Source organism: Recurvomyces mirabilis, assembly GCF_035927965.1.
Source record: "Recurvomyces mirabilis strain CCFEE 5264 chromosome Unknown scaffold_9, whole genome shotgun sequence".
Lineage (NCBI taxonomy): Eukaryota > Fungi > Ascomycota > Dothideomycetes > Mycosphaerellales > Teratosphaeriaceae > Recurvomyces > Recurvomyces mirabilis.
Genome location: NW_027041943.1, coordinates 42,301 through 68,967, shown reverse-complemented (window position 1 = coordinate 68,967; position 26,667 = coordinate 42,301). Strand labels below are relative to the sequence as shown.

The following is a 26,667-nucleotide window of genomic DNA, read 5'->3' as shown; positions in this document are numbered from 1 at the left end:
TACTTCTTGAGCTGCTCCCCTCGTACAAGAGCTTAGGCAGCTGCGATACAACGCTCAGACCTGGTACACAACTGAGCACGCGACCTGTTGTCGGCCCCTTGGCCCACTACTCTGCCCCACGAATCACTTTGTTCCGAGCATAACTGCTTCCGCCCGCACGACTTCGCACACCGCTCAGACCATGGCGGAGGAGAACAACACCCCACCAGAGGCTTCTCGCCAACGTCGATCGTCTTTTGCAGGACAGACGTTCGCTGGTCTGTTCGGCACTGGCCGCGGTAGGCCCTCCTTCGACAATGGCAACAATTCACCGCCTCAGCAACAGTATGCCGGGCCCATTTCACAAGCAGCCGCCCAGGCCCAGCGTAGGCGGATGTCCATAACCACACTCGGGCTTTCTGGATCGCCCACCGGCACACCATACGGCTCTTATCGCGGCCGTCATGATAGCATCAGCTCCTCGAACGCAACTTCCATCGACGAGTCCGCCATCGAAGACGATTCCAGTGCTCGTGAGCCTGCCACAACTCCCGTCACACCCTTTGCCAGACGCATGAGCTTCGGCGCTCAAGCATTACGAGACGTGAGGTCCACGTCGGGTAGCGGAGGAGGTGGAGGCACTGTGCAGAATGGTACTAAATCACCGCCTGCTACTTCTGCAAACCCAGCATCTGTTAAAGCTCAGAACGGGACGATCTCTTCCCGAGATTCGAAGGGTCGAGGTTTGTCTTCGCTGCAACATCCTCCTTCTCGTCGCTGCTCGATTTCATAGCCCCTATCGTATAATATGCTGACGATGAGTGAACGGGCAGGCTCTGCCGATTTCTGGAACGAGAATATGCGTAATCGTGCTCAACGGACTTCAATCATTGGACAAAGTCCAGAGGCGCCAGTCCAGGTGCCGCAGCCTGCGGCCACGACGCATAACCGTGCCAAGAGCGTCGCAATGATGGAGTCGCCGCCGCGAGAGATCCCGAAAGCTCAGCAGAGGCCAGATCATTTCCAAGAGAGGATACTGAAGGGTGACTTCTACATGGACTGAGTCGAGGGGCTGGAGTATGGGCAAGAACGATGGATGCGAGTAAAGGCAGGAAGAAGAAGTTCGATCTATGCTGGTCACGGCCGATGTGGAAGGCTTGAAATTGAGAAATACGACATTCGCAAGTGTTTGATCTCGGAGCTATGCTCGAGAATGCAAGGAGCTATGGAGTTACTATGGCGCAAAGAACAATCTCTCATTTGCTACCATCAACTAATGCGTGAGGAACCGCAGAAGGACAATGTAAAATTCCCATGACGGATATGAATCAATGAAACGTAAGGAATGAAATTGATCTACAGATTTCTGACTTGGGAAAGGAAATCTTATCTTCCGCTCCTATCTCTTCATTTGCCTTCATGAGGTTACAGGGCTGCACGCCTCGCAAGTCTTTGTTTGCAGAGCGCTAGCTTCGTCCCTTCACGCTCGATGAAGAGCTGGCTTGCAGCATACACCACATATGAGAGAAGTGTATCGAGGTCAGCGGATCGACCATTCTTGTCACCGCCATGGGAGTGGGATAGGGTGAAGAACACCGATTCATCGACTGCGAAGCTGGACACCTCGAGATCATCGGCCAGCATTAGCTTCAGATCTCTGGACAGACCTTTGGTTGGTAGGAGAGCGTTGTGTTGCTTTGTGATGAGTGCGCACAGGTTATTGGAGATGGTGCTCCAGTCTTTGCGCTCGGCAGCAGTGTATGCTGGTGCAGCTGACTTGGGAATCAGATTAGCGATAGCGAGGACATGGGCCTTGAGATACTTACGATCGAGTAGTGCCGGCGTGTCACGTTCAGTCGGGGACAGCGGACTTTGCAGCCATTGAGCTGCGAGTTCAGTCGTCGTCATAATCGTCATAGGCTGGGTCGAGTGGCTTCCTGATGATGCGGTCGAGGGACTGACTTCACGAGAATTGCATGAGGTCGACTGTGAGTTGGCGGAAGATGCTCGTCTGGCGCTGCTGCTACTACTAACGTTGTTGCCGAGGATCGCAGAGATCGGACCGGCCGATAACAGTGTTGAGAGCATGTTGGTAGTTGTCAGGGGCGAGACCGGCTCGCTTGAGGACTAACCTGTGCTTTGATTGTTCCCGCGTAGCAGAAGAAGCACAATTATTTCTACCCTAGCTGCCTTGTGTCTGGATGGCGATAGAGACTCCATGGCAGCTTCTCAAGATTGAGCAACTATATCGACTTCCTTGCTACAATCAAATTGTTGGCTGGCTGTACTATTGAGGCATCGAACCAAGAAATCGTGGAAGTTCAATAATCGATTGTACGACAGTCTGACACCGCACAGTACTGGTCATGCTCACACCCTTAGCAAATATGAAAGTAATTGGCTTGTCTGAGCTCGCCAGCAAGCTCGACTTACCTGCAGCATACCTTCTACATAACGTTACATTGGTCAGGCATCTGTGTCAAGCGTGCCGCACGAGGATGCCTTTGACGCCACAGAGCTCGTTGTCGAGCTTCCCACTCTGCTTGGACACGCAGGCGATAGTCCTGCTCGCGTCGATTGTCAGCGCAGCATCTAGCAATTTACACCAGTAGCGTACTAAGGTCTTGAGTCAGTAGACTGACCTCAGCAGCTGCGAAGGGGTCCTGTCGCCAGTCCAATCTAGCCTCTTTCAACTCTCGTCGAATAGCAGCGCGCAGTTGACGTGGTAAGAAGATTGCATCGAGCATGTCACCTTCTCTGTCGTCGATGTCCTCTCGCAGAATATCGATGATGCTTGACCAGCGAGCAAGCTGCATAGAACTGTATCCACGTCCACTTAGGGCCGCCAGGGCTGGGATCAGATTAGCCATCGCTACGATTCTCGGTGCCAGGTAGTCAGACCGAACGATAGCTGGACCGATCGCTTGCCCATTTGCCGGATCTGGTGTATGCACAAGGTACACTCGAGCGTTAGCAATACCGCGAGCCAGACCGGATTCTGTCGGCTCATCGAAACCTAAAGCACGATACATTGAACTTCCCTGGTCCACATTAGCAAAGACTCTCTGCACGGCCTGCCCGACTAGAGCCTGTCTGCCGGCGTTAGGACGCAAGGACTCATCCATAGGCAAAGCAAACAGTTCTTTCCTGCACAGTGGACATTTGTTTACCCGACGCTGGTTGAGATTCTGTACGATACAGACTTTATCGAAGATATGCCCACAAGGTATTTTCACGGGCTCATCGGGGTTGCAGAGGGATATGGAGCATTCGAAGTCCTCGTCTACTGTCGTTGGGACCAGCCCATTTGCAAGGCACTCGGCTCGCGTTCGCAATTGCGGTTGGGCATTGCTGCTCGTGCTTACGGTGCTGTCCGTCATGATGTCAACATTCGTTGCCGCTGTGAGAGTTAAACCGCAGGAGCGACGGCGCCAAGAATGCTTCTCGTCGAGCACATTATTAACGTGCGTGAAAGGAATAGGATACAAAGGACAAAGATAAGGACTTGTACAATGGAGATACCTTTCGATTGCCCTTTACCACCGTCTCTTTCCCGGATGCCCGTGCTAATCCTCATGGCTTTCGATTATCCGCAGGCGAAGATTCGTACGTAATATCTGTACCCTTTTCGGTATCGGAATAGGCAGTAGCTGAGATTGCGTCCTTGGTTCACCTTATTATGCAATGATTCTGCCGTAGACGTCCCTTTGTTGCTGCTTATAATAAGCATCAAAGAGCTCCCGCCAGTCACAGTAGACCCCATCCGCGTCGGCTATCACCTTGCGTAGCTTAACCAGCTTCGTGCTGTCTATACTATGTTGCAATCGCCAATCCTGCCGCTCGCCAGGGCCTCCACTACTGATACGGCGCCACTGCTCGATTCCGCGATCAAACATTCGCTGTGGGTGAACTAGGCAACGTGCGAATCGCGCATAGTCGTGATTATGCTTGTTCAATGCCACAAAGCTGAACGTGATGGTCCCTCTGACATCGTACCATCTGTGATGCGGGCCCGCTGCTAACGAGAACGCAAGTCCTATGGTGAAGTCCTCGAGCATACCAGGGGCCTTGGAGACGTAGTCCTCTACGCAGCGGAGTAGTTGTTTCGAGGCCAGACGCATGTTATTCCAAAGGTCTGCGGCTGGTACGTAGTCGATGATCTGAAGCCATATCTCATCTGGAATATGAGGCATGTTAAATTGTGTTGTACCTGGTGATGGTGATGTGTGGTATGTTCATCTTTGAGAGACCACGGTTCATCCGGTCTTGGCATTCGGACAACGATGCTAGCTTCCCAGCTATTATCCGACCTCTCTTCCACGCCCGAAGACGAAGCAAGGGAGATCGATCATGGTTGTGACGAAGACTTATGGACCGCTAAGCAATCAATTAGGTTTCTGGCTCACGAGAGCAAGAATCTGTTGGAACAGATTTAGTCGCTCTCTCTATCTTTCTCAAATAATACACAGCGTGAATAATGACACAATGAGCTTTGCCAAGTGGCAGACTGTGTAATGCTCGCAGCGCTGATACACGCTGTTGGTACTGTGAATGCACGATTCGGGTCTGCTTCCCATACTGCTGTCCCGTCGGATCCCATCTTGGCTTACCAGGATCTTTTTCCACAGCACATGATACTGCTCATGTTACCTCCTATTTGACGACTTACCTACCACCATCTCTCCCCGGCCCCAAACCCACAAACATACCCCGGATAGATCCTCTCCTCATCATCCCTCCACCGCGCCATATCGGTGTCCGCCTCCAGAAACCTCTCAATTCCCTCCTTGACACCCTCACTCCCAACGTTCCACATCCCAGTCTCAACATATCCTCGAAAGTGCCCCAGAACGGCCAACAGTGGTGTAGGATGTGCAGGCATGAAAGGATTCACGTGGCCCAGGTGGTAGAGGTCACAGTTCCGCTGTATGGGCCGGCCATCGCTTGTGGTGGCGTATCCAATGCCGCCTAGGTTGTATGGTAAGATGAGTCGACAGCCGTCTTCGAATGGAAAGAGGCCGGAGGCGTTGCAGGCGTCGAGGTAGAGACCTGCAGGGAGGGTCGGTACGTCTGTCCAGCCGTGCCACTGGTTCCTGGCTCGTTGCTCGCTAGTGAGAATTTGTATCGGGTTCAAAGGATAGTCGTTGTCCACGAAACTCTGGAAGGGCTGCTGGAGAAATTCTTCGACTGCTGGGAGTCGGAGACCAGGTCCTAGGTAGGTACATCGTGGCTTGCGAGCTTCGGTGAAGAATTTCCATGCAAAACGATCCTCATTCAGGCCCACCTGGCGCAGTACGTCTGCAGTGTATAGCCCACGCTCAAGCGTAGACAAGACTGCTAGATCCATCTTAAGCTCGATATTCTCGGCAAGCATGTTCCAAGCTGTTAATGTCTCGTCGACATCCCTCTTCGTGTACGATTGCATCTTCCACGGATTAAAGACCTCACCGACACGCCTGAGACCAGTCACAGGGTCCTCCTGAACGATACCTTCTGGTGCTGGCATGCCTACCATCTTAATACTGCCATCGGGCTGAGGTACAGCGAATTGCATTGGTGGCTCGCAAACACTCTTATGTAGAGCCACCACCTTACGGCGTTCAATCATGTCAATGTACACGCTCAACACGGTTTCGAGAGGTTGCCACGGCAGTGGCTTGCCGTATTGTGCGTCACCCGGCAGGTCAAACTCAGATTCGTAAAAGAGGCAGAGGTGCGTGTCCTGATTGTATCTGTGTACACAATTAGCGTATTCGTGGTCACTCCATAACCGCCGATCGCGAATCGTACACGATCCCATCCCTCAGCTTGGATTTGAATTCTGGACGAGTAACATAGAGCGTCACCAGGGATCTCAAGCCTGACTGATCCCACGCAAACATATCAGGTGGCAGATGCATATTTGGCAGGAAGTAGAAAAAGTTGTACTCCGGAGAATCCTCTGGGAACCCATCCAGGCATAGTACTGCTCTCTTCAAGAATTCTATGAGTGAGGGGTGAAGCCTTTTGCTGTAGCATCTGGTGGTAAGGTGGGACTTGTGGCGTGGTCCAGAATTTACTTGTCGGCAACGTCGAAGCGTCGTATCCGCTTGCAACCCAACAATGCCGAATTATTGCATTATGGAGTGCACTGCAGCGCTCGTAGTCTAGGCCATTGACACTGCTCGTGGGAGGCTGCGCCTCATTGACCAGATGTTGACTAATAGCCTCAAGAACGGAGAGGTCGCTGGAAGTGCTTGCGGGTTGCTGAGCATCATCGTTCATACTTGCTGTTCTGATGGCCCAGTGGTACTCTCGCGACGAATCCAGTGGGTGGTACAGATGACAGACATGACGGAAGGGTCTTGCTGCTGCAGCGCACAAATTATCATATCAATCCCTGCAGGCCGTGCTCTTTAGCGCTTGTAGAAGGCCTTACGGCAGATGGAAGGCGTCATTTCATGGCGGGCAGAGAGTCGAAGAACAAATATGGAGTCACATGGTGGCTTGGTGATGGTAGGGGGTCGTATTTGGGACGGTATCAATCGAAGAATGTGTACCTTTACTACCTTAGTAAAAGAGTGGTCTGTGCTTGTCGAACCTAAGCTCTAGACGTGTGATGCTGTCGCGTCTTCAACCAGACGAACGATGCGCGTCCCCATCAACGCTGCATCAACGCAGCCCACGCCTTTGCAATCGCTGATATCACGAAGATGGCGTCCACAATGGGTATGCGTCAGCTGTCGTCACCAGCAGCGACGGCAGCAAGGCTCCAACACTGCCCAGAAAGCACTGGACAAACCATACTATGTCACTACGCCCATCTTCTACGTCAATGCCGCGCCTCATGTCGGACATATGTACACTATGGTCCTGACCGACGTCATGAAACGATGGCAAGTGCTCAAGGGTCGGAAGGCGATTTTGATGACCGGGACGGATGAGCATGGCATGAAGATACAGCAAGCAGCCGCCAAAGCCAATACGCAGCCGAAGGAGTTCTGTGACAAAGGTTCCGATACGTTCAAAGATCTTGCCAAGAAGATTGACATCAGCAATGAGGTCTTTATAAGGACGACAGATCAACGGCATAAGGAAGCCGTAGAATATGCGTGGTTGCGATTATGGGATAAAGGGTATATATACGAGAGCAAGCATGAGGGCTGGTATAGCGTCAGTGATGAGACGTTCTACCCTCCAACCCAAGTACAGCTTATAGTAGATCCACCGACTGGACGAAAGATCATGGCTAGCATAGAGACAGGGAAGGAAGTGGAGTGGACCAGTGAGCGAAACTATCATTTCCGACTTACTGCTTTCAAGGAAAAGCTACTCGGTTTCTACAAGTCGAATCCAGACTTTGTCGTGCCCAGGACGAGAATGGAAGACGTTGCGAACCATGTTAACACAGCCCTGACTGATCTGTCTGTGTCGCGGCCAGTCGAGCGTCTGACCTGGGGTATACGGGTACCAACAGATGAGAGCCAGACCATATACGTCTGGCTGGATGCGCTGCTCAACTACGCAACAGTCGCTGGCTACCCTTTCACACCCGGACAAGAACATGCAGGAGGTTGGCCGGCTGACATTCACGTCGTTGGCAAGGACATCGTTCGCTTCCACTGTATCTATTGGCCAGCATTCCTGATGGCTCTCGACCTCCCACTACCGAAGCAGATCCTGACACACGCCCACTGGACATTAGGACGGCAGAAAATGGCCAAGAGCACAGGGAACGTCGTCAATCCGTTCTGGGCACTCGAACGCTTCGGTATCGATACCATGCGATGGTACCTTATACACGAAGGAGGCATATCAGATGATGCAGACTACGACAACCGCTTCATAATAGAAAAGTACAAGAAGCATCTGCAAGGCGGTCTTGGAAATCTCACTTCACGGATCATGCGTGGGAAAGGGTGGGATGTCCAGCGAGCTGTCAAGCGCTATGCACACCCTGATCATAGTAGTGAGCTCGAAACTTATCCTGCTGTCTCTGAAGAGGCTTCTCGAGACGGACGGCGAGCATTAGGTCGAGTGCGAGAGCTACCTGAGCGAGTCGATAGTCACATGCGCGACTTGCATCCTAATCGTGCGCTCCAAGCTCTATCCAAAGCTGTGGCAGATATCAACGGCTACCTGCAACAAGCTTCACCTTGGACAGTCGTGACAAGGCTGCAGCAGATTGCCTCTGATACCACTGGCACCGAGCTGCATGAAGCAATGCGAGCTGGGCAAGGCCCTGACGAGCTCGAGGCAGAGATCGACAGGACGATTTACCTTGCTGCTGAGACGCTACGCATGGTAGGTATCATGTTGCAGCCATTCACACCAGACGCTTCGAAGCGATTGCTTGATATGGTTGGCGTGGCCGCTGAGCGAAGATCGTGGGAGTGGTGTGTGCTGGGTAAAGATGATGAGTATGGTCAACCACTAGTCGAGATTGGAAAGGGTGAGAAAGGTGTTCTGTTCCCTAGTCTGGTGAGCGAGTACTAGACCGTATATTATCCTGTACAAGTAGCGCCCATGTACGCTATAAATACTTGTTCTCATACCTCGCATCTCCTCGTGCCTCAGGCATTCCACACTAGCGCCCGCCTCCGCCGAACCTCCATCCCCCAAAATTTGCACTTCTCGCCCTCGCTCTTCTTCCCTTCCACATTTATGAACAACGCAAAAAAACCAACACTGCCGTAAAAGCATTTTCGAATCGAGAGCCCGCCCTTACGAGGGTGCGCATGGCTCCATGACGACGAAAACCGTCTGTGCTAGTGGAGAGCGATACATTTTCAGAGGATCTTGGGTGCCGTTTGCCTTTTCTTTTATGGAAGCCCTCTGGGGTTGTGAGGTCGAGGGCAATGATCAGCTGTACATCTTTTCTTCCGTCCTTATTGGTTGACCGTGGGATACGGTGGTGCTTCGAAGGAGGTTCATGGCTGCGCGGCCTTTAGGAAACTGGCCTCCTTGACAACCGCCTCAATACAGTCTCTGGCTTATGCCGTCTAATGAGCGATGACCTCTTGTTCAGACAGCATAAAAGATGCTCAATCGAGGAAATGGTCAACTGCTTATCAGGTTTAAAATTCACATGCACGACTGAAGAAGTTGATGAATAAGTATACACTATATATGTCGACATCATCTTATTTACAGCCCGCACGTATAAGCGCTCAGCAGAGGAATTTGTAGACCTGTTGTCGACAGTCAGCAGATGCGTATGTCGTATGATGAGCGGAATTCTTACCTTTTTCCACCTTGGCCACGCAGCTCTGTCCATCCTCTCTTCCGCTATCAGTTCTGCCACGTTCAGATCACGAATGCCAGTATGCAGGTCCATGTTATGCGAACGAATGATTGGCGTCTTCCGCCATATCTTGTACACGACATAACTCAAGACAACGATCGGAGCAGCGAGGTAAGCCTGGAAGAACGAATTCACTTGGCCTGCCACGCCTAGCTCCCCGTAGTGGATCGGCCATGCGCCAGTCCAGAACTGAGCAGGTAGGATGATGATGTTGATAGTGAGGCCGAGCCATGAGCCCCAAACGCCAGGTTGGCTCCGGAATGCAAGTTCGTCAAGTGTATGGCCTTGCTTCTTCCAACCATGTCGGAAGCGGATGTGTGCCAGGCAGATCGAGCCCCATGTGAAGATGGAAGAGAGACCGGAGAGCGCCAACATCCAGTTGAAGGCATCATTCCACTTGTTCGAGCCGGCGAAGAAGGCAAGGAAGCCGAGAGCAGAAGCCAAGCCAATAGCCACTATTGGTCGGCCTTTGCGATCAATGTAAGCAAGAATCTTGGGCGCTTGGTTCTGTTCTGCAAGTGCCGCGAGTGTGCGCGAGCTACCGTAGATCGACGAGTTACCAACGGACAACACCGCGATCATGATGACCACGTTGATGACGGAAGGCAGGCCGGCGATCCCTGCGTCGCTGATAGCTATCACGAATGGCGAGGCTTTGGCATCCACACTGCTGCTCCCGTTCAACAGCTGTCCGTTTGTGTACGGGACCAGTAGGCCCACCAGTAGCAGGGAGACAATGTAAAACATGGTAATTCTCCAGAACACTTGCTTGATTGCTGTCGGTAAAGACTTTCTCGGATTAGCGGTCTCTGCAGCGGCAAGTCCTACAAGCTCAGTGCCAGCGAAGGAGAAGGCAGCCGTAACAAATGTGGAGCAAAGTCCTTTGAAGCCGTTGTTGAAAGCACCAGGGTCACGCCAGTATCTGCCGCCTACATACGTACCTCCCGGACCGCCACCAATGTTGATGATGATGCCGAGTATAATAAAGCCTATGATGGCAATGACTTTGATAATGGCAAAGACGAATTCTGCTTCGCCGTAGCCTTTCACGCCGAACAAATTGATGGTGATGATCAGCACCAAGAAGATGGCCACGAAAGCGTCATTATTGATGTTGCTGTTCCAGAAATTGATGGTGATGGTTGCAGAGACGATTTCCAAGGGTAGCACGACTAGCCATTGCATGGCGTAGCTAGGACTGTCAGTAATGATCTTCCTTCGAGACACGATCTCTGACTTACTTCCAACCCATCGCGAAGCCCCATGCTGGGTCTAAGAAGCGAGTCGAGTACGCAGAGAATGAGCCAGCAACGGGGAAGAGCACTGCCATTTCGCCCAGAGCATGGACAGTGCAGTACATCATGATGCCAACGATGAGCCAGGCAAGCAAGACTGAGGCTGGGCCACCATGCGCCAAAGCGCTGCCGCTACCGACAAACAGACCGGTACCAATGGAGCCTCCAATGGCGATCATCTGTAGATGGCGACCTTTGAGAGATCGTTGAAGAGGGGAGTTTGCTGTCGCCGCTGCGGCACTTTCGACATCGTAGATTCTGCCGTCTGCTCCAACGGCGCCCTTGGGTGTCGCGTGGGCATTCGGATCGCGTCTGAAGCTGTCTACCACCCGTGCTGACCAAGGGCGGTTGTGGTGCTCTGCGACGCCATATTCTGGTAGTGGAGCAGAGCTGTCCGTGGAGTAGTCGGCCTTCAGAACATGTTCCGAGTCTTCCATCGTGAACTGCGAGGTGACAAATGAGGATTGGGCGTTTCGCTGACTTCCTACATCCCAAGCAATCCAGGTTGCCTAAGTCGGAGCACGCGTGAGGCGCGCACGATGATGTATTACAGCCGCGACCACATCGCGTACAGCAGGAAGACTGCGTGAGGCCACACACGGCAAAGATCTGCGCGGTTGTGCGACAGCAGAGAAGTGGACATGATTGGGACTAACTAGGTGAGGTTCTTCCTGATAAGCGGCATGGCGAAGACAAGGGTCGAGGTGTGGTGGGACGAGAGCTCGGTTCAAGGCGGCAGTGGCGTGCGCTAGAAGTATTGCTTACGCCGCTCTGCGATTGCTCTTCGAGTCTTCACACGCGATGTGAGATTCAAACGACTTGTCGAATCATGTTATTAGTGCGACTTTTAGGACGAACCGCGTTTAGGTGGGCCGGTCTGTCCGTGCTCTGATATAGATCGGGGAACATACTTGGTGGGAAAGAGGATCGATATCTGCGGCTGGCGCACTCCTTGCGCATTGGGGACCCCACGATACTCCTCCACCCTACTGAACAGAAATCATAGCAGAATCCTAGAGGCCGTGGACATGACGTAATGGGCGAGGTGTGCGGTTTGAGAAATACACCTTGTAACCAATGATCTATCTCAACGCAGCGCACAAGAGAGATTTGGTTTCACCAACACTATACGAGATGAACGACCGAACGGAGTGGGAGTGGGAGAAGAGTCGACAATCCTCTCAAAAACTTTGCGATCCGTCTCCTGTAGCTTCACTGTTTAATGTTTGATGTGTATGATATGCTTAGGAAGTGGGCAGAATTAAGACCTGAAATCATCAATCTGACAATCCTTATGCCACATGGCTGCTAACGCTAGTCTAGCGTGCCACCTTCATGGACTTGCGAATCTCCCTTGCTTCCTCTTCCATTTCAAAAGAGACACGACCTGCAAGAACATCATGGCTGCGACCATTTACCCGTGGATGACGACGGCAGTATACGTCTGGGGTCTTCCGATGCCGTTATAGCCGCCGTACCAATCCCTGGACAGTAGTGTCTAATGATGCGGTGCAACCGACTTGCATGTGGCCGTACTCGATCCCTGGACACGTTCACCGCATAACCAGATCTTCCGAGCGTGGCACACGGAACAACGATGCCAAATCACATCCATGTTGTCGACAGTGCTTGGCTGGCCACGTCGTAATGCAATCATCGACTTCGCGACTGGGACGTGTTGAGGACTTTATCACTTCCGATAGACGACTTCGTACCACACGACTTTCGCGTGCCGGTGGAGCCAGTGGCAAGCAATACTGTAGCAAGCCATTCCGGATGCCGAACGCAGCAAGCCATCGGAAGTCTTGTACGGTCGTTTAGCTGCGTTGGTGTCCTTCAACGAATCAGTGCCAATCCTTGTCTACCATGCGCGATCCTGCAGTTCATCTCCGAGCAAGCACTTCACGACTGTCAAATGCCTGGCTCCAATGGTTCTCCACGCTCCTGAACGAATGCCGGATGCACCCCTGCTCGCGTCTGCTGAAATCGAAGCAATCAATCTTTCCTCCCTCGGCTTATGTGAGCTGAGAGGTACTGGCTTCACGACGACTATTCCCCGAGGGTTGCTAGTAAGATGGAGCATACCAACTCGTGATACTGAGCTCGATGAGTGAGCTGATCTGACCAATATAGAATCAAATGCGGCCGCATAGTGAGTAACTTCACAGCACGATACTGACCTCGACATCAGCGTCCGGCTGGCAAAACAGCCGGGAAATTTTCCTGTTTCTTAGCAATGGTACACGAGTAGAATGGGATAGTAGAACATCTTTCTCGCAAGGGTTACATCAGTGGCTCTTAGATTGTTGCCCTCTTATATACCGCAGGGATCCATAAGTCATGTGAGTGTACCAGTATCCGTTATGCAGAAGCTTCCCAAATTCCAGCTAGTTTTGTAAGTTACGCCACATTTCCGCCGTAGGGCTGACTAAAAATGGACCGCGGCCGTTGGACTAGTCAAAGCTTGTTGGCGACGAAATCTTGTACAGCAGGTAGGGCTGCCAATTACGTGAACCGGCGCGTCCTCCGTCACCGCAGCATAGGACAGGGGATTGCGTGTTGGCATTATGGTTCGCAGCTACGACCCATACACGAATGTAGATTACAATAGATGAGGGCGAAGAGAGAGAAAGAGAGTTTGCTTCATCATATACTCGGACCAACACATATACCATTGTCGAAGCAACCCGAGCAAGTCCGCGATTGCATACAGTTGCACGAGGGGAGGTGAAGTGGTGGAGTAGTGAGGTGCGAGGCATTGGTCGTGTGCGCAAGCCTTCATGCCACCGATCAGATCGCATGGCGAATATGAGCAGCAGGAGCAGCGTAGCAAAGTATGGGACACATTACTCGGTTGAGCATGTCTTAAGGCGCATTTGAGCTATTATGCTGACACGTCATACAGCTAGCCAACTCCTACCAGTCCCTTCTGAACGAGTTCTCCTCGAAAGAACTCCATACAGTCGGCAACTACACACTCGGGCGACTCATCGGCAAAGGGAGCTTCGGCAAGGTCTACCTCGCCTCCCACAAGCTCACAAATGGCTCAAAGGTCGTGCTCAAGTCGGCCAAGAAGGACGATGCGAACCTGGCGCGCGAGATACACCACCATCGACAATTTTTGCACCCTCACATCGCACGACTTTACGAGGTGATTGTTACGGAGAACTTGGTATGGCTGGTGTTGGAGTGGTGTCCGGGAGATGAGCTTTACAACCATCTGCTCAACCATGGCCGCATGGAGCCGAGCAAGGTCCAGAAGATTTTCACGCAATTAGTTGGAGCGGTTAGTTATGTGCATGGGAAGAGTTGCGTGCATCGGGACTTGAAGCTGGAGAACATCTTGTTGGACAAGCATGAGAATGTCAAGTTGGTCGACTTTGGCTTCACGAGGGAATATCAGGGGTCTACGAGCTATCTGCAGACGTGGTGTGGCACAGTATGCTACAGTGCTCCGGAGATGCTGAAGGGCGAGAAGTATGCTGGAGAGAAGGTAGATGTCTGGAGTTTGGGCATCATATTGCACGCTCTACTTTGTGGAGAGCTGCCGTGGGATGAGGACGACGAGGCAGCGACAAAACAGCTGATTTTGAAGGAGGAGCCCAAGTTCCCGGATTACGTACCCGAGCAGGCTAAGGAACTCATCAAGAAGCTTTTGGCGAAGCGTCCCATCCTACGGCCTTCGCTGGGTGACATACTGAAGGATCCGTGGCTGGCAGAGCACTCGCCGCAGCAGCACGAAATACTCAAGGTGCAACAGCCGCCAGCTTTCAGCACTCAGGTTGAAAAGGACACCTTGCAGCGTATGAAAAGTGCAGGCGTTGACATCGATGTGGTAATTGAGAATGTCCTTTCTCAACGCTGTGATGCGCTGGCAGGATGGTGGGCGTTGTTGATCGAGAAGGAGCAGCGGAAGGAGCGACGAAAAGAACGTAAGCGAAAGGAACGTGAAGCCGAGGCCAAGAGCATACGACGATTGAGTGCTGCAAGTAGCAGACTCCTGGCACAAAGTGCGCTCGGTGAAATCCAAGAAGGTGAGGAGGCGGCTATCCTAGGTTCGCCGAGTGCGCGAGGGCGGCGGATGGCAAGGCCGAATGGTAGTCTGAACAAAAGGTCTATGGATTTGCCACGAGTGCTGGAGACGAATTCTCCTACATCAGAACGAGCACCGCGCGACGAGACGGTAAAAGATAGTGTGATGCGAGATCCGAGCAGATCGAGGAGTAGGCCACCGCCGCCACCAAAGGATCCGACGATTGTGCTCCCACGGCCGAGACCACGCAATGTACCACGGAGCAACAGTATGCTTCGCTACTCGACCGTCAACCCAGACCTACTGTCCCCAGCATACGTGCCACCACCACAGCGTAAGCGGCGAACGTTCTATCCGCAGCCATTGAAAGAACAGCTTGCCTGGGTCAAGCACTGGTTCAAAGAAGGCGCTAAGCGCGCAAAGTCACCTAGCAATGCTGAAGGCAAGAAGGGCAAGACGAGTCCGCAATTGGGCTCTGATGGCACGACCGTCTCACCAAGCCGAGACGGCGTTCCTGAGATTCAGCGCGTACTCACTGGACCTCTGACACAGCATAGAAAAGCCAGTGTGGGTAGCAGACCTGAGCTTCAGCAGCGTGCGACTATGCCTGCACGACCGCGCATCAACACCATGTCTTCGACCGAGAGTCGGAGTAGTCTCCAGCGCAAGCGCACTAGCCTCAGCCCGCACACCATCACACCGCACTCTTCTTACCGAAGATCATCTGCCGGCTTGCGGGGACGGAAGTCAACTTCTTCTTCAGTGTCATCTATACGGAGTGCCTATCATTCCGTCGGAGGTCATCAACACACCCAAAGCAAAGCCTCAAGCACAAGTAGCAACTCCGTTGCCTCACCATCAAACTTGTCACAGGCTTCCGGATCCAGGATGGCACGCTCACCACATGCTTCAGTCAAAGTCCTCCCTGCCACACCTACGAATGGCACTTTCCCGTCTGGGATGCGTGTGAGCAGACGACCGCTACCCGGTGCGTTAGGCAGTCTGCCCACCTTCGCTGAGGCCAGCAAGAATACTTTCAACAATCTCGCTCCTGGCTCACCAAGTCTACCTGTTTTCGCAAGAAGAAAACGCAGCGTCTTCAAGGGACCACTCAGCGGCTCGCCCTCCGGTTTCGCCAGGACAGCCACTGTTGGCAACTCGAGTCGATCAGGTTCTGTGCAAGGACGACGCAGTGGCGAGATGATCATGGGCATCACGGAGGAAGACGAAGAGGAAGCCGAGCTGGATGCGGAGTTCGAGGACGAAGATGTGGAGGAGGTGGATCAATTCGGTCCCGAACTAGTTGCTGCTTCCCGAATCCAGCTTCATCAAGTCGGACCAGTCGTGGCAGTGGGAGAGGATATACCGGAGCCTGTCACGCCGGTCAGCGTTGCTCCTCCTGAAGACTTGGCAAGTGGTGCTGTCAGTCCACGCACCGTTCCGCTGCTGCCTAATGGCGGTGCTGGACCCATACCTCTCACGGCGGCTGCTTTAGCCAAGATGGAAGAGGTTCAGGAGCACCAGGAGGCAGAGGATGAGTTGGCGACGCTACCAGTGTCCATCAAGTGATGTGTTATTTCACGATATTCTCTTCATTCGACGTTCGAGCGATTAGCGACTTCTTGTAGCATTATGGTTTCGTGTACGTAGAAATTATTGACGACTAAGAGGTACGGCTACATTGCAATGTTGCTTGTATATCAGCACCGACTCCTCCTCCTCATGAATCTTGCCTGGCAATCTGTTACACTGAACTCCTTGCCGTCCGAAAACAGTACGGTGCACTGCCACGGCCTACTCGTTCCTGCCATTTCACCCTACCACTCCTGAACAGCCCGACCATACCCATAGGCAACAACCCAGCATCCACAATCTCGAATCCACCAAATCGCTCTATCATCTCCGGCCCGTACAGCTCCGCCACCCACTTCCAGTATGGTTCCATGCCGTACCAGCTTCGAAGTTGCGTCGACTTGCCGCCAAGCTCATTGACGGCTTTCGCGACACTGCCAGTCTGCAAGGTGTCGATACTCTGCTGCTGCGGCTTTTCTAGAAGCTTCGTATAGAGATCCACTAGTTGGTTTTCGTTCATGCTCCCGTTGTCGCTGTAGCGGAGTTCTTCCCGGAAACGGATATACTTTTCGTAAGATAGGAAGGTATCCGGATCTTCGGGAACGAAGTCGGGATCGAGTACCCTTCGACGATTCTTGCGGGTCTTGCCATTCTCGAAGGCCTGCTTGCGAAGACGGTACTCGTTCTTGTAAGAGGCCTCTGAGTCCTTGAACAGCTTGTCGAAGTCGCCGACCACGGCGTCACGGACCTGCAGGAGCGAGATGAAGGGGCTGTTGATATCGAGCCCGCCGAGTGATGTTGGAAAGTAGAAGTAGCCGTCTGGAATGTCCTCGACACCATGACGTGAGGCGATGAGCTGCTTGAGATGCTCCACGAAACTGCCACCGGACTCGTCAGCGAAGACCTGTTCTTGGATGCGACGGTGCGTGGCAAGCATGTTGTCCACGTGCTGTCTGCCGAAACAATTGGCAGGCTTGCCAAAGTTGGATGTGAAGAAGCGAGTAGCGTAAGAGTTCCAGACTTGGATCCAGGCGAAGACGCTATTGCCTTTGTCCTCTAGCTGCTTCTCCAGCTCATCGATATGCTTGTCGAGCATATTTTGATCGATCTCAAACCGCCCAGAAGATGGCTGGAGACACAACATGCCCCATCGGATCTGGCCTTGAGGCAGCTTATGGGACACCGTCGCAGCCTTGACGCCGCTCTTGCTGTTGGCATCTCGCTGGACCTTGACACCGCCAGTACGGAGGTCGTTGATCTTGAGACCCATTGTCCTCACAAAGTCGTTGACACCGGACCACGCCTTGATGCAGACTTCCTCTCGGGCAGACCAGAACCAGAAGTCATCATGCAGCCGCCACAAGATCTCGCCATCAGTCTTCTGGTTGATCATAAAGTCGAGACCAAACAGAATGACCTCTCCGAACACCTCGCTGAGCACGTGAGATCCAGGCGTACCATTCTTTCGCTGGCGAGGTGCAGACGACTTTTCATCTGCGAACTTCAATGGAGCCTCCAAGAATTTCGTGAAGAAATGTATCCATTTCCGGGAGACACCGAAGTACTCCAGCACAGTCTTGATACCGGCATGCGGTAGCGACGGATAGAGATTGTCGATCTGGGAGCGGAAGCAAGCCAGCTCACCATGAAGTCTGGTCTGCACCAGGATATCAGTGGACAATAAGTGTAGCAGACCCTGCTTCGCCGCCATGGGATTCCTCGGACGATCATCGTCGTAGTCATCATCATCATCTTCTTCCTCCTCTTCCTCCTCCTCCTCGTCGCAGCACTCTCCCTCAACAGGCTCGTAGGACTCCCGCTGATTGGCTCCGGCACTGGGTGCTGAGCGCCGAGCAGCTTTGCTAGCTAGCTGCTTACGAGGTGCAGCACCACCGACGCTCCTTCTCGCGGTCTGTAAGGTTCTGCCCTGGGCCTGGGCATAGGCTGCTGGCTGCTGTGGAGCTTGCTGCAACATATTTGCCCCCTCGAAGTCGGCCTCCTCGTCACCTTCCTCGGCTTCAGTCTTTTGGTAGAGAGAGGACAGGAGCTGAGAGATGAAGTAGTCCTGTCTGTACAACTTCTGCTTTGTAGAGATGACGGTGGCTCCCTTGGGTGTTGGACCTAGGTAGAACTCCCTGCGCTTCTTCTCCGCCAGTGTGATGGGCTTGCCAGCGGTCTTCCACACATCCTTGGTCTTGCGGAAATCATGGAATGCAGCCTTCCAGAACACAGACCACTTGACTCCGATATATTGCAGAAACAAGGCCTGGAGCAGATCTTCATGCATATAGATGTTGAAGCCGCCACTGAGCTGTCGACGCTCCTCCAGCGGGACTTCTTCACCCCAAGACCACTCCTTGAGAGCAGCAAGGCGCATGTTGAGCACATCAGCGACCTCGGACAAGATGACTGAGTTGCTTTGGAAGTCACGTAGAGCATCTCGCTTCTCATTGGTGAGGAGATCAGAGTCCAGGAGGCCGCTGATAACCCATCTCAAGGTAGTGGCACTGAAGCTCCCCGGTGCCTGCAGTCTACTCTCGAAGGCAGCGACCGCTTCCCGCATAACTTGGAGAGCCTTAGGCAACACAGTAGACTCATCCGGCGTGGCTTCGAACAGACCACTCAGCATCTCCTTGATGGCACCAGTATCGATCGACGGTCCACTGAACACATTCTCCTCCCACTTAGCCCTGGACTCGAGCTTCTTGGCAGAGGAGACGTGCTCGTAATCCGTCATCTCAGCATCCTCGCCACTCACCTTCTTCGGGCCAGCCTTGGCGGTAAGCCACTCCGTGGTCAGCTGACCATAGAGTGAAGCATACGTATACTTCAACGACTGGATCTCGACATGACGCAGCAGGCCCCGTTGCCACCTCTGCAGCATCTGGGCCGAGATGGTCGGATCGTACTTGGCCTGAGCCAGGAAGCGGTCAAGGTTCTGGAGATCGATCTCGAGATCGGCGTGCTTGCCATTGCGGATCACTTGACCATCGCGGACAGTAATTCCGAAGCTGGCCTTGATAATGTCGGAGAGGACGACAAGGTTGCTGGTAGCGTCCCCTTCCTTCTCAGCGACAGCGACGACACGTTTGTGGTAGTGCTCGAAAGTCTCCCTCCGCTTGGCCAGCTCATCGAGCTTGGTGTTGGTGATGTCCTGCAACGTCTGTGAGTAAAGACTACCAGTGGAAGCCATGTTGCCTTGTCCAGTTTGCTAGCCCTAGTAGTGATGTCAAGTCTTGTGTGACAACAGAGGTTGCTATCAGGAAGAAGGTCTTGAAGTGCGGGGAGCTAGACTTATATATGCATTGTACCTTCCAAGGCTGGGGGCGGTTGCCTGGAAGAAGAAACGACGGTCAAAGCTTCAGGATCGTTCTTAATCACGTGATATATGTGACTCACTTTACCACTATGATCTGGTCAACACTGCGCTTTCTGTGGACATCTTGTACGGCGCTCGGTGGGAAAGGTGCATATGTGGTACTCGTTTTGAAGTTTTTGTGTTCATTTCTGCTTGCTCATGTGTTTCGGTAGAGACCGTGTGTGTGACCGCCTCGCATGCACCAGCCGATTAGGCCAATTTGCTAGTCATTTCCGTGCAACCGCTACAATAACACCAATACTTGCTAAAATCAACCAAGGTCAGGGTCGCTAAGGCGCCTATGAGGAGGTTTGAGGGGTGGTTGGATTTGTTGGGAAATGTCTGATTTTACTGTGGTATACTCTGTTCATGCACGCCACTGCTCCAATTCGCAGCAGTGTCTCCCTTCTCTCCTTCAAGATCTCATGACGTGCGTGCGACTGATGTATCCGCCTCAACGCCGGATGAGTCAACGCTTACGCTTGCTAGGGGATTGATGGCTGAAAGAGTTAGGTGGCGGCGGCCGGCTCGGCCTCCGTAGCAGGCTTCTCCTCGGTCGGGAGCGCAGCTGGTGCCTCCTTGTCGGCCTTTGGCTCGCCAGAAGCAGCCTCGGGCTCACCACCATCGGAAGATGTCCACAGGGTAAGGTTGTCACGGAGAAGTTGCATGATGAGAGTGCTGTCGCGGTAGGACTCCTCAGACAGGCTGTCAAGCTCAGCAATCGCATCGTCGAAGGCCTGCTTGGCGAGGTGGCACGCGCGGTCGGGCGAGTTGAGGATCTCGTAGTAGAACACGGAGAAGTTGAGGGCCAGGCCAAGACGGATCGGGTGGGTGGGGGTGAGCTCGGTCTGAGCAACGTCGGTGGCGCTCTATAAATTGCGTTAGCTTGGTTGCTGCCTAGAGTGTGGGTGGAACAATGATACCTTGTAAGCTTCATGCGCAGCGGTCGCAGCACCCTTACGCTTCTCGCCGGAAGCGAACTCGGCAAGGTAACGGTGGTAGTCGCCCTTCCTGTGAGCATTTCGTCAGCATCCACAATTCCAACCCATTTGATTTGTCCTCGTATTCTGGGCCTACGTACATCTTGTGATAGAAGACCTTGCTCTCGCCGCTCTCAGCCTTGGGGATCAAGCTGTCGTCGAGGACATCGAGGACATCCTGGCACACCTTCTCGAGCTCGAGCTCAATCTTCTGGCGGTACTCGCGGATGATGCCGACATGCTTGTCCGAGCCCTTGGCCTCCTCCTTCTGCTCGATGCTGGAGATGATTCGCCAGGAGGCACGGCGGGTGCCGACCACGTTCTTGTAGGCGACGGAGAGGAGGTTGCGCTCGTCGACGGAGAGCTCGCCCTCAAGCTGTGATACCGGCGTTAGCTCTCTGCATACCAGCTCTTGCATTTCCATCGCTGCGAATCCTTATCGCAGTCTCGTGGGGTCGTCGTACCTTGGCAACTTCCTAATCACATGTCAGCTGTCGGTCCTGGTATACAGACACGAGATATCTGGGATGATGTCTGCTCACCTTCATGAAGCTGACCATCTCTGCGAACAAGATTAGCTGTAATCCTCCTCAACGGTATCAGACGGCCATGACGTACCATCGTAGCGCTCAGCCTGCTCGCACAGTCTGGCGAGGAACGTCTTGCTGCATGTATTGTTAGATTGTGTCTTGGTCAATGTCGCAACGGCGTCTTTCATCCATACCTCTCGCGCTGCAGAAGAAATGAGTCAGCAGATCGTTCATAGTAACCTTACAGCCATCACGACCAAACGTTGAGGACAAGAAACACGCGCGATATGCAATCACCGCAAAACAGCTTCTCTTGCGCAAAGTGACTCACCTCGGTGGCCATAGTTCTGATTGATTGTGTATGTGTTTGACGGTATTGGGGTAATGTGAGAGGATTTCTGGTATCGTGTAGTGAAGGTGGATTGTTCTTTGTTTACAGTAGGTACTTGGAGGTGGAGTGTTAAGTGGGATTGAGGGCGCAAACATCCGCGCTAGAAGTTGAGCCTGAGGCAATAAAAAGGTCCGTGCGCATCGACTTCGAAACGCAACGAAGCCTGCGCCTCACATTCGTGGCCCCAGCATTCATTGACGTGTGATGATGAGACAAAATGCAAGGCAGTCTGGCGCTGGCGACTCAGAAGCCTCATCACAAGCTATACGTGTCCTCTTAACATCCGCCTCCATACTTCAAGACAATAGGCTGACGCATCGCTATTGATGAGGCACGAAAGCATTCTTGATAAGCTGAATACTTTGACATAGGTAAAAGTCATGCTTCTGAAGGTGTCATTACAAGCCCACCTTCTGTAATCTAGCAAATTCTATTCCAAGATCTTCCTTGAGAGTGGTGGTATCCTAGTACAATCCCTCATAAGCGCCGACGCTGTGTCCGATGAAACAACAAGTACGAAACTAGTCTCTGCAGCACAAAACTAAGCAGCAGCCATCTCAATCTTCTTGCCCTTCACGCTCTTCCACTCAAGCGCCGCAGCGCCAAAGATCGAGACCACTGACATCGCCACGGCGACGTAGAAAGTCGCCATCACGGAAGTGTTGTAGGCAGTCTGCACACCAGGCAAGAATTGACTCGGGATAGCAGTCTTGAGTGATGTGGCGCCGGTGGCCAGGACGAATGCTGGGTCGAGGCCGGGTACAACCTTCTTGAGGTTGGTGAGTAGCTGGTTCGTGAACACGTTCTGCGCGACGGAGATGAAGAGAGCACCACCCAAAGTCTGCGAGAACATGACAATGGCCGTTCCGATAGGAATGTCCTGCTTGGGCAGCACAGTCTGCACAGCCACGAGTGTTTGTTGCATGCCGAAACCAACGCCAGCACCAAAGAGGATCTGGTAGCCAATCCAGGCGCCGGAGGCAGTGTTGGAGTGGAAGGTGGAGAGCATGCCAGCACCGACGGACATCAGAACGGAAGAGGCAATGACGAAGGGAGCATATTGCCCGATCTTGGTGACGGCGATACCGGAGATCATGGAGAAGACCACTAAGCTGAGGATCATGGGGATGTTGCGGATACCAGAGCCGACAGCTGAGACGCCCTTGATCGCTTGGAACCAGATAGGGAGGTAGTAGACGAAGACCTGGCAGTTATTAGTATGGATTCGAGCCGCCTGTTGTGTTTTGTACTTACGAAGAAAGCTGCGCCAAGAGTGGCACCAAACCAGGCTGCAGCGGCGACAGATCGCTGGCCGAGCACACGCGGAGGCACGGTCGCATTGTCCTGCTTCCAAAATTGGACACCGCCGAAGATGATAGCAAGCACACCAAAGACAACGAAGAGGCCGATAATACGGCCATCGTGCCACGGGTACTTGGAGCCACCCCACTGCAGAGCGAGAAGCAGGCAGACAATCATGGGCAGGAAGATGATCGTGCCGAAGATGTCGAACTGCTCCAACTTCTCCTTCCAGCCGCCGGTGAGAACCTTGACGCGCTTGCCAGGCTTGTAGAAAAGAGCGATGAACGCGATGGTGACGGCACCAATAGGAAGATTGATGTAGAAGCACCTGCGAGATATATTAGTTTGAAGTCGTCAATGTATCATGTATGAATCCATACCATCTCCAAGAGACCTTGTCGGTGAAAGCACCACCCATAAGAGGTCCAGCGACAGAGGCAAGACCGTACATGCCTCCAATGCCACCCATGTAGGTAGGACGCTTGGCGAGAGGGACGGTCTGAGTGACAATCAAGATGGCGCCAGAGAAGATACCAGCAGATCCCAGACCAGCGATAGCACGACCGATGATCAGGCTTGTAGAGTTGGGAGCGGCACCGCAGATGGCACTGCCGACTTCAAAGATGAAGATGGCGATCAGGTAGATCCATTTGATAGACAAGAAGGTATACAGCTTGCCGAAGAAAAGCTGGAAGGCGCAGGTGGTGAGGAGGTAGGCAGAACCGTACCAGCCCACATCATCGATCGATTTGAATTGATCTGTTATCCGTGGGATAGCGGTACTGATGATTGTGTTGTCCAGCGCCATGCAGAAGACGGAGAGACATAGCGCAACGGTGATGAGTGTGAGTTGGAGCGCCTTCGGGTATTCGATATCGTCGTCTTCCTCTTCTGAATCCTCTGCTGATTTTGCGGCTTCCTTCTCTGATGCGACAACGTCCGTGTCTCGTGATTGGGAGCGCACTTCTGCGGCATTGACGTCCACATCGTGCCTCTCGGTCTTCTCTTGGTTGTCGAGTACTGATGGTGCTACGCTGGGCATGGGTGTAGTTTCCTGCGAAAGTGGTCGCGTTGTCTCCGCCGTCGGTAGTGCTGAAGCATCTTGCTTCTTCTTGGAGAAGAGACCCATGATGGGTGGATGTCTGGAGCAAGTCGTAAGAGTAAAATGGAGTATTGTTGTCTTGGTATGTTTGCTTGTTCCGGATCAACAATCCACAAGCTTCCAACGTCTTGGAATGTCAACTATTCACGAAGATTCAGACGCCGGCGACCATTGCCTACTTATATCGCCTCGCGACCAAGACTCGGAGCAATATCTAAAGGGAGACCGCAATGCGGGTAGTGGAGTCACCACCATCTCCATCGTTAGCGCTGTCGAACGAGTGGTTTGCGCCGGGCAATTCTTACTCGGGTGCGGCTTCTATTACTTTCCGATTTCTGCTTGGAGTCTAGTGTCTCTACCACCGGGCGAGACCGAATTGTCGGCAGGACTCGCTTCCGACGTAGTATCATTCAACCTCCGACTTTCTACGATACGGATAGAGATGAGAGTCATGTGTCTGTCGTGCGTCTCCGTCAATGGCACCTGACACTGCAGCTGACACTCGATGCGGCTATTCGAATAACATGTTCTGACCATTATTACTGGCAACGATCGATCAAGCTGAGCCATTCCTTAAAGCCGCCTAGCTCCAGCTTCGGATGAGTGTGGTCTACCCTTCCGAGAGCGTTGTTGAGATTGGCTTTCGTCTCGCTTGCGATGGTGCCAGGTGAATGGTAGCTTTTCAAACCACGTGAAAGCAGGAGTGACGATGCTATGTCAGCGGGGGACGGCAATCCAATGGTTCGGAGGCGGACGATGCTGCTGTATGCCGCCTCCTGGCAAGGCAGCGATTATTCTGCGTCTTCTGGACGGATACTGGAACAATCAATGGGAGTGCGACTACCCGAGTCCGAACCCAAATCGGATCATCTTGCGAATGGGATCATGGCGCCATACTAGAGCATTGTATAATTGCTTTGCCAAGTCATGACTCACTTCGTATCGTTCCATCGTCCATGAACTACGGTCTGACCTCATCAGACCACAGCTGGCTCGAGCTGACGTAGGATCCCTTAGTAACTCACCTTGCGGTCACGAACTAGCGGTGGGTTGCGATTAGAGGCAGCAAGCATGCAACAGTACGGCTCTGTCGCTGACCTGCATCGAATGCTGTAGGTGGTGAGACGCCGAGATCGCAGGCACCACCGGGGAAGATCCGCTCCCACATTGAAGCATTGGCTTCAAACTTGAATTGATTCTGTATGAGGTGCGGAGCAGTGCAAAAATGAAGTGGAAAGAAAACATTGCTGATGGATTCAGGTGAGATGAGACGAGGTGGAAGCTCAAGCTGATGGACCAAGAAGGTGCGACGCAGACGATGCAGATAGTCGACCTCGCCACTCTGCGGAAGTAGTCTCCTCCGACAACAGCCTTTCCCTCCATATTTGAGAGGCCAACGAAGAGCGTTGATAGGCCGGCACCCATGCGAAACCATCCGAAGAGAAATGAAGGCTACAAGGCATGACGCTGTGCTCTGATCAACATTACCAGAAAGATGTTTAAGGTGCAAGCTAGCGGCGCAGATATGTTCGTTATTGCGGGCGACAGTTCCATCATCGGATTGTTGCAGGCTTGACACCAGCACAACCATGCTTGCTTCCTCACGAACAAAGAACGTGCGTCAGCACAATGCATTGAGAAGGAGCAACAAAACCTCAATGCCTATCGTTCGAGCGGTTCTTTGTGCGATTCTCTTTCGTGGTCGTGAACAATGGCATCTACTCGCATGTACATAAGCAGCACTCGCTCCTACCATGGGCTCTGTTCTGGTCAGGCGCAGGGTTCCTGGCGTACCGGAAGACAGCATTAAAACGCTGCAGCGGATCATTCGAAAGGTACATCAACAGCTTGCAGGTCAAGCTCACCGACATCCGCTCAGCACAAGCCCGGCACAATCTACTCAGGTCCCTCCCTCCGTCCTCGAAAGAGGAGGACGTAAAACTTAATCCTCTTAAGGACAAAAGGCAAGGTAAGTATGCTGAGCTGTTTTACCCTATCCTCATCTCCCTTCCCCTACACCCCCTCCCCTGCTTCTAACCCCCACGAACCACTGCCCTCAGGTGTTGTGAGCGTCGTTCTACAGAGCTACGACAACCATGACTGGCAGCAGAGCTCTGACGCTCTGACTGACTGGCTGAACGCTAGGTGGAAGAAGTCTGGGTACCAAGTCTCCCACCAGACCGTCAACTTCACACTCCGCCTACATGGCCGTAATGCGAAGATGGGTCTTGGTGATCATCTTAGTGGTGCATTCTGTAGGTGATTACCGCTGTTTGGAACGAGAAGGTGGACCGTGCTCTGTGCGTCCTCCTACGTGGAAGAGTTTCTCCAGAATGTTCGGCAATCCATGGGGCTAACATAGTTGTACATATATGCCGTTTACACAGCTACTGCGCAAGAGTGTTGTGACTCACAGTACATAAAGGCAACTTTGAACGCTTGGACCAATCGTTCAAGACATCATTCAAAAGTGACGTCTACCCAAGCATAGTGTCAAGATCCTTTTCATTTCATATTGTACCAGACCACCGAACTTGAAAACAGCTCCTCGCACTCTGATGCTTCCGTTTCCGAGCTCATCATGACTACAGAAATTGAGAGTGAACTTTTGTTCTTCGATGGGCTACCAGTAGTCGACCAAGCATATCAGCCATCACTTCGACGATTCATACTGCATAAACTGCGAACTCAGGGGGGCGATACGCCAACAAGTATTTATGTACCTGTAAATGGAGTCAACATGAGCCTCGGGTATGAGAAATCTGTCCTCTGGTTGCAATGTGTGCTTATTCTGATGCTACAGGCTTGCCATCGTTAGCATCAACGATTCCCAGGCGGTCGA

General features: G+C 52.7%; 11 protein-coding genes across 11 annotated transcripts; 3 read left to right on the top strand and 8 right to left on the bottom strand.

The window, feature by feature from the left end:
- Positions 1-181: 181 nt before the first annotated feature.
- LTS14_004041 (uncharacterized protein) lies at positions 182-1,042 on the top strand (the record flags this gene model as incomplete). The annotated part of the gene is made up of 2 exons (XM_064836743.1): positions 182-722; positions 813-1,042. The coding sequence occupies 2 exons, from the start codon at positions 182-184 to the stop codon at positions 1,040-1,042; spliced, it is 771 nt and encodes a 256-aa protein (XP_064695376.1).
- Positions 1,043-1,404: 362 nt separating this feature from the next.
- Positions 1,405-2,067, bottom strand: LTS14_004040 (uncharacterized protein; the record flags this gene model as incomplete). Its single annotated transcript, XM_064836742.1, has 1 exon — positions 1,405-2,067. The coding sequence occupies one exon, from the start codon at positions 2,065-2,067 to the stop codon at positions 1,405-1,407; it is 663 nt and encodes a 220-aa protein (XP_064695375.1).
- Positions 2,068-2,458: 391 nt separating this feature from the next.
- LTS14_004039 (uncharacterized protein) lies at positions 2,459-3,359 on the bottom strand (the record flags this gene model as incomplete). The annotated part of the gene is made up of 2 exons (XM_064836741.1): positions 2,459-2,595; positions 2,618-3,359. The coding sequence occupies 2 exons, from the start codon at positions 3,357-3,359 to the stop codon at positions 2,459-2,461; spliced, it is 879 nt and encodes a 292-aa protein (XP_064695374.1).
- Positions 3,360-3,656: 297 nt separating this feature from the next.
- On the bottom strand, positions 3,657-4,172 carry LTS14_004038 (uncharacterized protein; the record flags this gene model as incomplete). The annotated part of the gene is made up of 1 exon (XM_064836740.1): positions 3,657-4,172. The coding sequence occupies one exon, from the start codon at positions 4,170-4,172 to the stop codon at positions 3,657-3,659; it is 516 nt and encodes a 171-aa protein (XP_064695373.1).
- Positions 4,173-4,648: 476 nt separating this feature from the next.
- On the bottom strand, positions 4,649-5,879 carry LTS14_004037 (uncharacterized protein; the record flags this gene model as incomplete). The annotated part of the gene is made up of 2 exons (XM_064836739.1): positions 4,649-5,711; positions 5,770-5,879. 2 exons carry the CDS (start codon positions 5,877-5,879, stop codon positions 4,649-4,651), a joined length of 1,173 nt encoding a protein of 390 aa, XP_064695372.1.
- Positions 5,880-6,606: 727 nt separating this feature from the next.
- On the top strand, positions 6,607-8,454 carry MSM1 (methionyl-tRNA synthetase; the record flags this gene model as incomplete). The annotated part of the gene is made up of 1 exon (XM_064836738.1): positions 6,607-8,454. One exon carries the CDS (start codon positions 6,607-6,609, stop codon positions 8,452-8,454), a length of 1,848 nt encoding a protein of 615 aa, XP_064695371.1.
- Positions 8,455-9,128: 674 nt separating this feature from the next.
- HIP1 (histidine permease) lies at positions 9,129-10,994 on the bottom strand (the record flags this gene model as incomplete). Its single annotated transcript, XM_064836737.1, has 3 exons — positions 9,129-9,149; positions 9,203-10,454; positions 10,504-10,994. The coding sequence occupies 3 exons, from the start codon at positions 10,992-10,994 to the stop codon at positions 9,129-9,131; spliced, it is 1,764 nt and encodes a 587-aa protein (XP_064695370.1).
- Positions 10,995-13,337: 2,343 nt separating this feature from the next.
- Positions 13,338-16,159, top strand: LTS14_004034 (uncharacterized protein; the record flags this gene model as incomplete). Its single annotated transcript, XM_064836736.1, has 2 exons — positions 13,338-13,391; positions 13,463-16,159. The coding sequence occupies 2 exons, from the start codon at positions 13,338-13,340 to the stop codon at positions 16,157-16,159; spliced, it is 2,751 nt and encodes a 916-aa protein (XP_064695369.1).
- A 175-nt stretch (positions 16,160-16,334) lies between these two features.
- Positions 16,335-19,355, bottom strand: LTS14_004033 (uncharacterized protein; the record flags this gene model as incomplete). The annotated part of the gene is made up of 1 exon (XM_064836735.1): positions 16,335-19,355. One exon carries the CDS (start codon positions 19,353-19,355, stop codon positions 16,335-16,337), a length of 3,021 nt encoding a protein of 1,006 aa, XP_064695368.1.
- A 674-nt stretch (positions 19,356-20,029) lies between these two features.
- Positions 20,030-21,373, bottom strand: BMH1_1 (14-3-3 protein; the record flags this gene model as incomplete). Its single annotated transcript, XM_064836734.1, has 8 exons — positions 20,030-20,389; positions 20,444-20,531; positions 20,602-20,876; positions 20,965-20,976; positions 21,043-21,062; positions 21,119-21,165; positions 21,225-21,232; positions 21,362-21,373. The coding sequence occupies 8 exons, from the start codon at positions 21,371-21,373 to the stop codon at positions 20,030-20,032; spliced, it is 822 nt and encodes a 273-aa protein (XP_064695367.1).
- A 589-nt stretch (positions 21,374-21,962) lies between these two features.
- Positions 21,963-23,852, bottom strand: MFS1 (MFS sugar transporter; the record flags this gene model as incomplete). The annotated part of the gene is made up of 3 exons (XM_064836733.1): positions 21,963-22,625; positions 22,676-23,051; positions 23,104-23,852. 3 exons carry the CDS (start codon positions 23,850-23,852, stop codon positions 21,963-21,965), a joined length of 1,788 nt encoding a protein of 595 aa, XP_064695366.1.
- Positions 23,853-26,667: the final 2,815 nt, after the last annotated feature.